Raw genomic sequence first — 12,271 nt, 5'->3', positions numbered from 1 at the left:
TTAAGAACGGAAATAGTAACAAATTCATCAAATAAAAAAAAAATTATTTTTTTATATACTAAAACAATACTTAATTTTATTTTTTTTGTAACAAGGGTAAAAGAGAAACAAAAGAAAACAAAACAGAAAAAAAAAAATACTTAATTTAAGACCGTAGGAGTAAAAGGTTATAAAAATATGTAAACAGCAAGAAAGGACATAAGTTCGATATTCCAATTGGTTCTTTTTGTCAAAAAAATAAAGCAATATTTAAAGGCAAAAGGTAAGGACTTTTTAAATAGTCTCACATCCAAATTAGCTTAGGTGTCGAAACTTTATAGCAATTGCTAATTCAACTTATTCACCAAAAAAATATTGCTAATTCAACTCAAACAATAATGAACCATGTGTGGAGAAAAATATACCCTATACTCCATATTTGGCAAAACGTGGGTTCATCAAGATGTGAATGAGAATGAATACAGCTCAGAATTATAAAATTTTGGTTGATTCCTTCAATTTTATATAATGATAATTTTGGTGTATCTGCTATGTTGGTTTGGTTGTTCGTGTCATGACTTTTCTTTTGATTTTTTTGTCCTTCCCACCATGTTAAAATTGAATGCTTGGACCCACAACTAGTGGCTTAATGAAAAATTTATTCTAAAATTATAAAATTCAGTAACATCACTTTGTGACATTAAAAGTTCATTTAAAATACATCACTGATAGGCACTCTTGAAAATAACAGTTTGTATACGTAGTAATTTATTCAACTACGATTTAGAAATCCTAGTTCAACTGGTAAAATATCGAAATTGTTAGGCCGGATGTCATGATCGGAGTTCGAACCCCGGTACCTCCATTTATGTGTGTGAGTTTATAATGGTTTTGCCATTCCGTCTATCTACCAAAAAAAAAAATTATTCAACTACGTACTCGGTCACTATTATAAGAAAAAATTAATATTTTAGATAATTGATGTATATAATCTGATTATATACATCATTAATTGAATGAATCTAAAATATTAATTTTTGCTTTAATAGTGACCAAAGGGTGTAAGTATTAACTTATCCATTCTAAATTATATGTTGTTTGAGTGTGTTTGTTTTAAGTTTATCAAAAAAAAAATTGAAATAACATTTCTTGGAACATAAAGAAAGGAATTTTATGCTAAGGTATTTAAAGAAAATATGTTTGCTTAACATGATAATATTCTCAGGAACACTAAAAATAAGGATTATAATAGGTAATTATACATGAATTTAATTATTCCCATATTCATGGAAACTTTATTTCCACCCTTTTCTTTAGAAAAAAATTTATATTCCTAGAAATGTTTTATAAATTTAGTAGACTTGAAACAAAGACATATATATATATATATTACTTCTAAATAATTTACCCTAAATTATATATCCTTAACTATTTATTACTTCTTCTTTTAATTTTTTAATTTATCTTTTTTTATACCAATTATTAATGACAATTTAGTAAAAACTTTTCAAGCATTTTTTCTATATCAAGTTTTAATGCTTCCTATTTCCAAAATAAACCTAGTCGTTTTCAAATTTTCATGTATATATAATATCCAAATAAAGACCTCTTCAAAATCGTGCATGCAATCATTCATCTCCTACATCTCTCTCCCTCCTTCTCTTTTTTTCCTTCTCAATGTTTTTCAGAAAGTCATCACCAACTCAACCTCTAAATTCTCTACCATGCACAACAAAATCCCAAAGCTTCTCAAAAACCAAAGAAACTCACCAATGGGTAAAATTCACTCTCTTTATTACTTTATGCCTCTTCCTTCTTTACTTCATGTACCCCACAACAATAACCACCACAACTACCACCACCGACACCACCACCACCACCACATGCGATGGATCAACTCCATCATTCTACATTTACAATCTCCCTCCACGTTTCAACCTTGACCTACTCAAAAACTGCGAAAATCTCAACATCTACACAAATATGTGCCCTCATGTGAAGAACAATGGCTTAGGTCAACCCCTCTCAAAAACATCATGGTACACAACACACCAATTGTTAGCAGAAATGATTTTCCATGCTAGGTTAGAAAATCACGTGTGTCGCACGTGGGATCCTAATCAAGCAATTTTATTCTATATACCATTCTATGGTGGACTACACGCGTCAAGCATGTTCCGCGAAGCGAATCACACTCTCCGCGACTCCTTAGCCGTTGATCTAATCGACCACGTACTAAGTCTACCTTGGTGGAATCGTCACAATGGTAAGGATCATTTTATTTCACTAGGAAGGACCGCATGGGATTTCATGCGGTCATCAAGTGGGTCCGATTTTGGAGCCAACATATTATTAAACCTACCACCTGTCAAAAACATGTCGGTGCTAACAATTGAAAGACAACCTTGGGAAGGTGAAAACCAAAACGGCATACCTTACCCGTCGTATTTTCATCCAAAAACAAAAGAAGAAATGCTTACGTGGCAGAATAAAATGAGACAAAACGACAGGCCGTTTTTGTTTTCATTTATTGGTGGGAAAAGAAAAGGGTTAGGAAAAGCAAAGATTCGTGATGAGTTGTTTAAACAATGTAATGAGTCATCTCTTTGCAAGTTGGTTGATTGTGGAGGTGGGAATAGTAAATGTCATCAACCAATGGAAGTACTTAGTGTTATGATGGAGTCACGTTTTTGTCTTCAAGCACCAGGTGATTCTTTTACTAGAAGGTCAACTTTTGACTCTATACTTGCTGGTTGTATACCTGTATTTTTCTCTCCACATACGGCGTATTCGCAATACCATTGGTATTTGCCTAAGGAAAAAAATACGTATTCGGTGTATATTGAAGAGGGGGGTGTAGGGGAGAAGAGTAATATGATTGAGGAGGTGTTAATGGGAATTAAGGGGGTGGAAGTTGAAAAAATGCGTGAAGTTGTGATTGGTTTGATCCCTAGGGTTAGTTATGCTCACCCAAATGGGAGTGATGTTGGGTTTAATGATGCTGTTGATGTTGCACTTCAAGGACTTTTTTTTTTTGGTTACACTTCAAGGACTTGTTAAGCTTGTTCGAGAAAATATTGAGATTTCAGAGATTTAATTTTCTTTTTGACACAAGAGTTTGATTAGTTACTTGTGATTAATTATAATAACAAACTTTTTAGATGCAATAAGTTGCTTATATATGAGTATGTGATGTAATGTAAATGGGTTGATGCTTTGGTGGCAACATTATATTAATTAATAATACTTTTTCATGTTTTATTATATACCACTTTATATAAAAAAAAAAAAATAAATAAATAAATTATGAGTTATTTTACTGTCGGTCCATATAGATGTGATGTAAGTGGGTTTATGCCATTGCCACACATGTTTTTCCTATTTACAGTCCTTTAAGGTGTGGTCTACATTTCAACATATTCTTTTGTGGTCTAGAACAAAGGATTGAACATTCCACACCTCTCTTCCTTAAATTAAACCTAATAGGAATACTAATACTATTCAGCTTCAAAAGGTATTTCCAAGTAGAGATTTGGCTCAAGAGGAGAGAGATAGTTTATGTTTTTAACATAGTATTTATTGTTGATTATAGAAAAATATGCAAAATAAATATGAGTATTTTGATAAATAAATAATTAATATAATTAAAAAATAGTAAATGATTCTTATAAAAAGAGACAAACAAAATTTTCTTCAAAAAAGTCTTATATTTAAGAACGGAAATAGTAACAAATTTATCAAATAAAAAAAACTTGTTTTATTTTTTTATATACTAAAACAATACTTAATTTTTTTTGTAACAAGGGTAAAAGAGAAACAAAAGAAAAAAAATACTTAATTTAAGACCGTAGGAGTAAAAGGTTATAAAAAGATGTAGACAGCAAGAAATGACATAAGTTCGATAATCCAATTGGTTCTTTTGTCAAAAAAGTAAAGCAATATTTAAAGGCAAAAGGTAAGGACTTTTTAAATAGTCTCACATGCAAATTAGCTTAGGTGTCGAAACTTTATAGCAATTGCTAATTCAACTTATTCACCAAAAAAATATTGCTAATTCAACTCAAACAATAATGAACCATGTGTGGAGAAAAATATACCCTATACTCCATATTTGGCAAAACGTGGGTTCATCAAGATGTGAATGAGAATGAATACAGCTCAGAATTATAAAATTTTGGTTGATTCCTTCAATTTTATATACACCCTCCGATCACTAATATAAGCAAAAGTTTGATTTTTAGATTCATTTATTAAATGACGTACGTTGACTACGTACGTCATTTAATAAATGAATCTAAAAATCAAACTTTTGTTTATATTAGTGACCGGAAGGTGTATCTGACTATTTTGGTTTGGTTGTTCGTGTCATGACTTTTCTTTTGATTTTTTGTCCTTCCCACCATGTTAAAATTGAATGCTTGGACCCACAACCAGTGGCTTAATGAAAAATTTATTCTAAAATTATAAAATTCAGTACATCAGTCTGTGACATTAAAAGTTCATTTAAAATACATCACTTATAGGCACTCTTGAAAATAACAGTTTGTATACGTACTAATTTATTCAACTACATACTTGGTCACTATTATAAGTAAAAATTAATATTTTAGATTCATTCAATTAATGATGTATATAATCTTGTATACATCATTAATTAAATAAATCTAAAATATTAATTTTTGCTTTAATAGTGACCAGAGGGTGTAAGTACTAACCTATCTATTCTAAATTATATGTTGTTTGAGAGTGTTTGTTTTAAGTTTATCAAAAAAAATTAGAAATATCATGTATATATAATATCCAACTAAAGACCTCTTCAAAGTCGTACATGCAATCATTCATCTCCTACATCTCTCTCCCTCCTTCTCTTTTTTTTCTTCTCAATGTTTTTCAGAAAGCCATCACCAACTCAACCTTTAAATTCTCTACCATGCACAACAAAATCCCAAAGCTTCTCAAAATCCAAAGAAACTCACAACATCATAATTCACCAATGGGTAAAGTTCACTCTCTTTATTACTTTATGCCTCTTCCTTCTTTACTTCATGTACCCCACAACCATAACCACAACAACTAACACCACCAACACCACCACCACCACCACCACCACATGCGATGGATCAACTCCATCATTCTACATTTACAATCTCCCTCCACGTTTCAACCTTGACCTACTCAAGAACTGCGAAAATCTCAACATCTACACAAATATGTGCCCTTATGTGAAGAACAATGGCTTAGGTCAACCCCTCTCAAAAACATCATGGTACACAACACACCAATTCTTAGCGGAAATGATTTTCCATGCTAGGTTAGAAAATCACGTGTGTCGCACGTGGGATCCAAATCAAGCAATTTTATTCTACATACCATTCTACGGTGGACTACACGCTTCAAGCATGTTCCGCGAGGCGAATCACACTCTCCGCGACTCCCTAGCTGTTGATCTAGTCGATCATGTACAAAGTCTACCTTGGTGGAATCGTCACAATGGTAAGGATCATTTTGTTTCATTAGGAAGGACCGCATGGGATTTTATGCGGTCCTCAAGTGGGTCCGATTTTGGAGCCAACATATTATTAAACCTACCACCTGTCAAAAACATGTCGGTGCTAACAGTTGAAAGACAACCTTGGGAAGGTGAAAACCAAAATGGCATACCTTACCCGTCGTATTTTCATCCAAAAACAAAAGAAGAAATGCTTACGTGGCAGAATAAAATGAGACAAAACGACAGGTCGTTTTTGTTTTCATTTATTGGTGGGAAAAGAAAAGGGTTAGGAAAAGCAAAGATTCGTGATGAGTTGGTTAAACAATGTAATGAGTCATCTCTTTGCAAGTTGGTTGATTGTGGAGGTGAGAATAGTAAATGTCATCAACCAATGGAAGTACTTAGTGTTATGATGCAGTCACGTTTTTGTCTTCAAGCACCAGGTGATTCTTTTACTAGAAGGTCAACTTTTGACTCTATACTTGCTGGTTGTATACCTGTATTTTTCTCTCCACATACGGCGTATACGCAATACCATTGGTATTTGCCTAAGAAGAAAAATATGTATTCGGTGTATATTGAAGAGGGGGGTGTAGGAGAGAAGAGTAATATGATTGAGGAGGTGTTAATGGGAATTAAGGGGGTGGAAGTTGAAAAAATGCGTGAAGTTGTGATTGGTTTGATCCCTAGGGTTAGTTATGCTCACCCAAATGGGAGTGATGTTGGGTTTAATGATGCTGTTGATGTTGCACTTCAAGGACTTTCTAAGCTTGTTCGAGAAAACATTGAGATTGCAGAGATTTGATTTTCTTTTTGACACGAGTTTGATTAGTTACTTGTGATTAATTATAACAAACTTTTTAGATGCAATAAGTTGCTTATATATGAGTATGTGATGTGATGTAAATGGGTTTATGCTTTAGTGGCAGCATTATATTAATTTATAATATTTTCTTCGTGTTTTATTATATATCACTTTATAAAAAAAAAAAAAATTGCTCCTTCAAATTTTTTTTTTTGCAAAATTATAAGTTATTTTAGTGTCGGTCCATATAGATGTGATGTAAGTGGGTTTATGCCATTGCCACACATGTTTTTCCGATTTACAGTCCTTTAAGGTGTGGTCTACATTTCAACATATTCTTTTGTGGTCTAGAACAAAGGATTGAACATTCCACACCTCTCTTCCTTAAATTAAACCTAATAGAAATACTAAGAGTGTGTTTGGATCGGAGAATATTTTGAGATAATGTAATATTTTGAGGGAATTTAATTATTTTGAGGTGGATTTAAACAATAGAATTCACCTCAAAGTAGTTGAATTCCCTCAAAACATTACATTTTCTCATCTAAACACACTCTACTACTGTTCAGCTTCAAAAGGTTACTAGAAGAAGGATTGTTATTTTCCATATTATTCCATTTACTACATCATGATTGTTTTGCCATTGTAAATACCATATTTGGTCTCTTTCCAAGAAAAGGTGGTCCGGTTCAGCTATAGGATGTAAGGGAATTTGTTTCACTTGGTCGGCTTCGAAAGGGAGAAAAATTCTATAGTGATCTTATCTTTCAAGCAACTTTTATCTTCATCAATCAAGTCTTTAACCATGGAATAAAAATTGCTATTTTCCCTTTTGGTTTTGATTATTCGTTTAATTCAGCGTGAGTTAACTCATGCTCGACATTTTTTAGTGTGAGTTACTCACACTGACACTTTTAAGATTGATTGAATCACTTTTTAAGTCAATTCTGAAGGTGAAAAACACAAGAAGGGGGGGGGGGGGGGGGGGGGGGGGTTGAATTGTGTTTTCTTTTTCTCTTAAAAAATACTTCTTCTGATAAAACTTCAGAAGCAGTTTGATTGCTTCTGATGAAATGATCAGAGTCAGATTGCAGCGGAAAAGAACAGAGCAGAGAAAAGAAAGACAAAGACACAAGCAGTTATCCTGGTTCCTTCCACAACACGGAAGTAGTCCAGTCCCCCTTGCACTTCCAAGGAGATTTCACTATAATCACAAAGATTACAACTGCTCAATACTTTCTAAGTATGAGACTTCACAAAAATGCTCAAGCACACACGCAAGAGTCTTCCAATGCTCAAGCACTAAGCAAGAGACTTCTAATGCTCAAGCACGCAGGCAAGAGACTTCTAATCAAACAAAAATACAGAGAATTGAGTTTGAATTGAACACTTGATATACAATCAGTGGTGTTCACAATACAATACAGAAAAGACTCTAGACTTTGAATTTCTAAGATGTATCAAATCAGTGCAGAAATTCAGTGTGCTTTGTAGAATCAAATTGACAGAGTTTTGGCGCTTTTGAACTTATGTATCTCTCTATTTAATCTTCAAGTCTTCACTCCTTTATATAGAGGCGTGAAAGAGACGTTGAGATAATCAGCACGTCTAAAGAGTCGTTTGAAATCCTTTGATTATCCACCAGTGATCCTTTGCCTGATTTGGGTGTAGTCCTTTGAAGAATAAGCTTCAAATTCATTCCCATCTTGAGTGTACAAATTCTGCAGGCATGGCTGTTGTTTTGTCTTGTAGCGTAGACAGAAAACAGAGCAGTGGAGGTAGTGGTTGTACACTTGTACTTTGTCAACTCTATTAACGAGAGACAAGTGCTCAGTGCTATCCATATATCCGTTGATACCTCCCTTTCAATTCTTCGTTCTTCTTGGATAAGACTGAATTGAGAATCAGCTACTTTGAATCTTCAGTTTGATTAAAGGATCAAACGTAGCTTCTGGTGAATATATTGCTTCTGATGAAAACTTTTGCTTCTGAAGACCTTCTGCTTCTGATGACGTCATTACTTCAGAAGCACTTCAGCTTCAGGAGCAGTTTTCTTCAGATGCTCAGAATTTCTTTTACATTCCATTGTTCTTCCAAGACCTATTGAAATAACTTGAGTAGCCTTTGGTCCTGTACACTTGAACAATTATTAGTAATAACCAATTGACAATTTTTAATACCTTGTTATCATCAAAACTTAATAAGGTTCATTGTGAAACACATTTTGTTCCAACAATCTCCCCCTTTTTGATGATGACAAACAATAGTATTTAAAATGTTCAATTGTTGTTGATCTAATTAATAAGTTGACCACTGGGATAGAGGTTTGTAAGCTCCCCCTGAGTCTAATAGATCTTTAAGGTGAGGTTTGTAAGCTCCCCCTGAGTTCTATTCTTATTAATTAAATTTCAATAAAATACTCATAAAAATCAGATCAGAAGTATTTAAAAAAAAATTAGAAGTGGTTATAGTGGGGCTCAGTGCCTTAAAAATACTATACATTTACTCCCCCTTTTGTCATCAACAAAAAGAATAAAAACAAAAGAAAGAGTAGCAGAGCATATAAACATATAAACCTTAAAAAAAATAGTATTTCAGAGTAAAACATATTGAAGGTGAAAAAGCACAAGATCCAGAAACAATGATAATATATATAAAGAAAGGTTGAGATACAAAGACAAAGCTACTAAGAACAAAAGTAAAAAACAAGCTAGTGTTGGGTGTGCAACTAAGGTTGGGCTTGCTTATACAACTGTTCTAAGAGATACTTGATCTGATCATCTTTCTTCTGAAGTAGCTCATCCTTTTCCCTTAATTTCCTTTTATGCCCAGCATGAATTCTTGCAGCCCTTGTGATGTACTCTTCTTCTGGATAGTAAGGAGAGATGTCCAGCAGAGGCACAAAATTCAGCTCTTTCTCCTTAGCTGCTTCATGCATATCATCCAATAGCTTCTTCAGCATAGCAGAGTGAGATGACACACATTTTGTTCTGAGCTGACTCATCAGATCAACAAAGCTCTTCTCCAGATCCATCCACTGATCATAATAGTGAATAGGAGGTACATGAACTGTTCTGCGAAGAATCAGTGCCTGAATCTCATCACTAAGTCTGATCAGCTGTTCCTCTATATACTCAGTCTCAAGGATACTGTCAGGGATGGTTGAAGGTTCAGATTGAGTTGTATTTGATGTGGAAGGTTGGTCAGAGGTTAAGTCTATTATTGGTGGCTCTGGTTGTTGTTCTGGTTCTGTTGTTTGGTCAGAGGCTATATGTTGGTCAGAAGTTGTTTGCTGGTCAGGAGCAACTTGTTCAGAAGCAACTTGTTCAGAAGCATCTTGTTCAGGAACAGTTTGTTCAGGAACAGTTTGCTCAGGGATGGTTTCTGTTTGTTGGTTTTCTAACACAGTCTTTCCAGGGACTGTCTTAGAGGCCTTTGTGGGTGTTGGTTGCATTTCACCACCTAGATGTTTTTCTAATTTGTGAAGGGTTGAGTTTTCTTGTTGTTGGGGGGTTTCTGAAGTAGTTGCTTCTGAAACTACTTCAGAGGCTTTTTGTGGAGTTTGGTTATTTGGTGAGTTTGTTTGGGTAGGTTTTTGGTTAGGTTCAGGTTGTTGTATACTAACAGGTTCTGGAATATCTGGATATAGTGGATGAGTAGTAGGCAAATTGAATTTCTCACACAGTTTAATCCTATTTTTGGAAAATTCTATTTGAGTTCACTCATAGTCAAGTGTTCCAAATTCTGTTAGTTTGGTAGGTTTGGTTTTTAGAAGTTTGTCTATGTGTTGGCTAAGGGGTTGGTCATCTGATTCTGTGGATGATGAAGAGGGTGAAGAGGGTAGAGTAGGAAACTGAGTATAAGTTGGAGCTTTGGATGGATTACCTGAAGAAAGAGGTTCTGACTGAGGTGCTTCTGGAGCTTTTGTAGAAGGATCTGATGATGTGGCTCCTGAAGCTTGCTTATTCTTCAGGGCTTGAGAAAGCAGAGTTACTCCATGCTGAATAGTTTCTTGCTCTAACTCAGAAGCTAAAGCAGCAACGACAGGAGTAGGCACATACCCTGCAGCTTTGAGACGCTCATCCCTTTCTTTCTCATACAATTCCTTCATCCTTTTCCTTTCTGCTATCTTGGATTCAGAATACTCCCTAGCATACTGCTTTAATTCTTCAGACATTTCAAAACTGGGCATGACTATAGTCTCAGAAGTTATAGTCCTTTTTGCCTTCTTGGGGCTTGAGTCTTCATCCTAGTTTTCTTCCAATTCTTCCAACATTTCTGCCCTTCGTCCTTCAGCTGTCTTCAGATTTCTTGTTAAATTAGACCTCTTCCTTTTGATGGTCTGAAGAGCAGTTTCTCTTTTCTTCTTGGGACTTAGAGGCTCTTCAGAAGCAGCTTGCTCAGAACCTGTTTGTTCAGAAGCAGGCTGTTCTGCTGTTTCTTGAGCATTCCTTGTCCTTTTTGTGATAAGAGGGACATCATCCAAATCCTCCACTTCTTCCTGAATGGTGGACATTGCAGATTTTTCTTTCTTAGCTTTCTGATGCTTCTGAGCACCCTTCTCAGCAGCATCTTCAGCAAGGTATTCTTCCTTGGTGATCTGCTTCTTCTTAGATTTTCTGCCTTTGGCCACAGGCAGATCACCACCATACATCTCTTCAGGGATATCTTTCAAGCTGATCTTCTTGTTGTAGCTTTTGTAGAAGTCCAAGATGTAGGCCCTTTGCACATCCAGGGGATCTTTCTTGCAGATGGGGATGTGATGAGTGACTAGATCAGATATGACATCAGATTCATGCATATCTGTATCTAGTTTCTTGCAAGTTGAAGTCAGCCTCATCTTGACCAGAGTTGCCCCATTGATTATTTTTCCTGTGACTGCTCCCAGCTTCTGATTATCATAAATGCCCACATCTTTCAGGGCACTTAGGAGTCCTCCTTCTTGAAAGATTATGGAGAGCAGCCTTCCATAGGGAACGTACTTCCTGTTCTCCATCTGACTCTTCTTAAGTTCCTTGATCATATATTTAAACATATACTTGGAAACGTTCATTGTTGTTTCCTGAGAGATGGTGTGATGCAGAAAGACTTTGTGACCAAGTGAAGGTTGATCATTTCCTCCACCTTTGGGAAAGATGTTCTCATTCTGGATCTTCAGCAGCATTTTCTTTTCCATGCTTAAGGTGCTGTAAGGCTTAGCATCCTTTGATCCGTAAATAGTGTTGTTTACAATTTCCTTCCAAGGGCTTGTTCTGGGGTTAGGAATCTCTTCTCCATCGTATGTCCCAGCAGCATCCCTTCTCATGGCTTGAGCAATCACTTGCTCATTGATTGTTACAGGAATCCCCATGACGTTTGATCTAATCTCAGTCCCAGTGAAGGCGAGTAGACCCATTTCTTCTCTGGTTTTTCCTTCCAAAGTAGGATCAACCAGAATCAACTGAGCTTCTTCTTGTTTAGCAGCAACTTTGTCAAAAATTGAAGCTCTTACCCAGAATTGTCTGACCAGCACTTCGTAAGTAGGACCATTGAGAAGACTGAAGTAACTCATCAGCTTCTGCTTCTTGTAGAACTTTACCAAGTCGCACCCATGGTGAGTTAGAGAAGCGAAATCCACTGGATTTTCCGCTTGAATGATTAACTCCCATTCCTCAATAGACATAGTTCTTCCTTTGATCTCATATGTTGGAGTATCTATATCCATATTTGATGACGAACCACCAGCAGAACTTGAAGATGCCATTGATTTGAAGTAGTTTTAGGGTTCTAAGGTGTTTTGAGAGGTTGAGTGAATGCGCTTACTTTCGCAGAGGGTTGAGAAGAAAATAGAAAGTGTTTGTTGTGAAGTGAGAAGTGTGTGAATTGACTTAGTGTTTTTATTAAAACGTTTGCAATTCAGAAGGGACAAACAAACACAGCATTAATGACAAATTGGGGGCGCGTGTAAGTATGTTAAAAAGCAAATAAAACATCATTGCCCTTTTTGTTATACTCCA

General features: G+C 35.3%; 2 protein-coding genes across 2 annotated transcripts; both read left to right on the top strand.

The window, feature by feature from the left end:
• The first annotated feature begins 1,584 nt into the window (after positions 1-1,584).
• Positions 1,585-3,245, top strand: LOC25482729 (probable xyloglucan galactosyltransferase GT17). The gene has a single exon (XM_013611322.3). The coding sequence runs from the start codon at positions 1,657-1,659 to the stop codon at positions 3,037-3,039; it is 1,383 nt and encodes a 460-aa protein (XP_013466776.2). The 5' UTR covers positions 1,585-1,656; the 3' UTR covers positions 3,040-3,245.
• Positions 3,246-4,780: 1,535 nt separating this feature from the next.
• LOC120580502 (probable xyloglucan galactosyltransferase GT17) lies at positions 4,781-6,440 on the top strand. The gene has a single exon (XM_039834154.1). The coding sequence runs from the start codon at positions 4,863-4,865 to the stop codon at positions 6,273-6,275; it is 1,413 nt and encodes a 470-aa protein (XP_039690088.1). The 5' UTR covers positions 4,781-4,862; the 3' UTR covers positions 6,276-6,440.
• The last annotated feature ends 5,831 nt before the right edge of the window (positions 6,441-12,271 follow it).

This window comes from Medicago truncatula, chromosome 1 (genome assembly GCF_003473485.1).
Source record: "Medicago truncatula cultivar Jemalong A17 chromosome 1, MtrunA17r5.0-ANR, whole genome shotgun sequence".
In the NCBI taxonomy this organism is placed as follows: domain Eukaryota; kingdom Viridiplantae; phylum Streptophyta; class Magnoliopsida; order Fabales; family Fabaceae; genus Medicago; species Medicago truncatula.
Note: the sequence above shows the minus strand (reverse complement) of the source record. Positions and strands in the feature narration are given on the sequence as shown.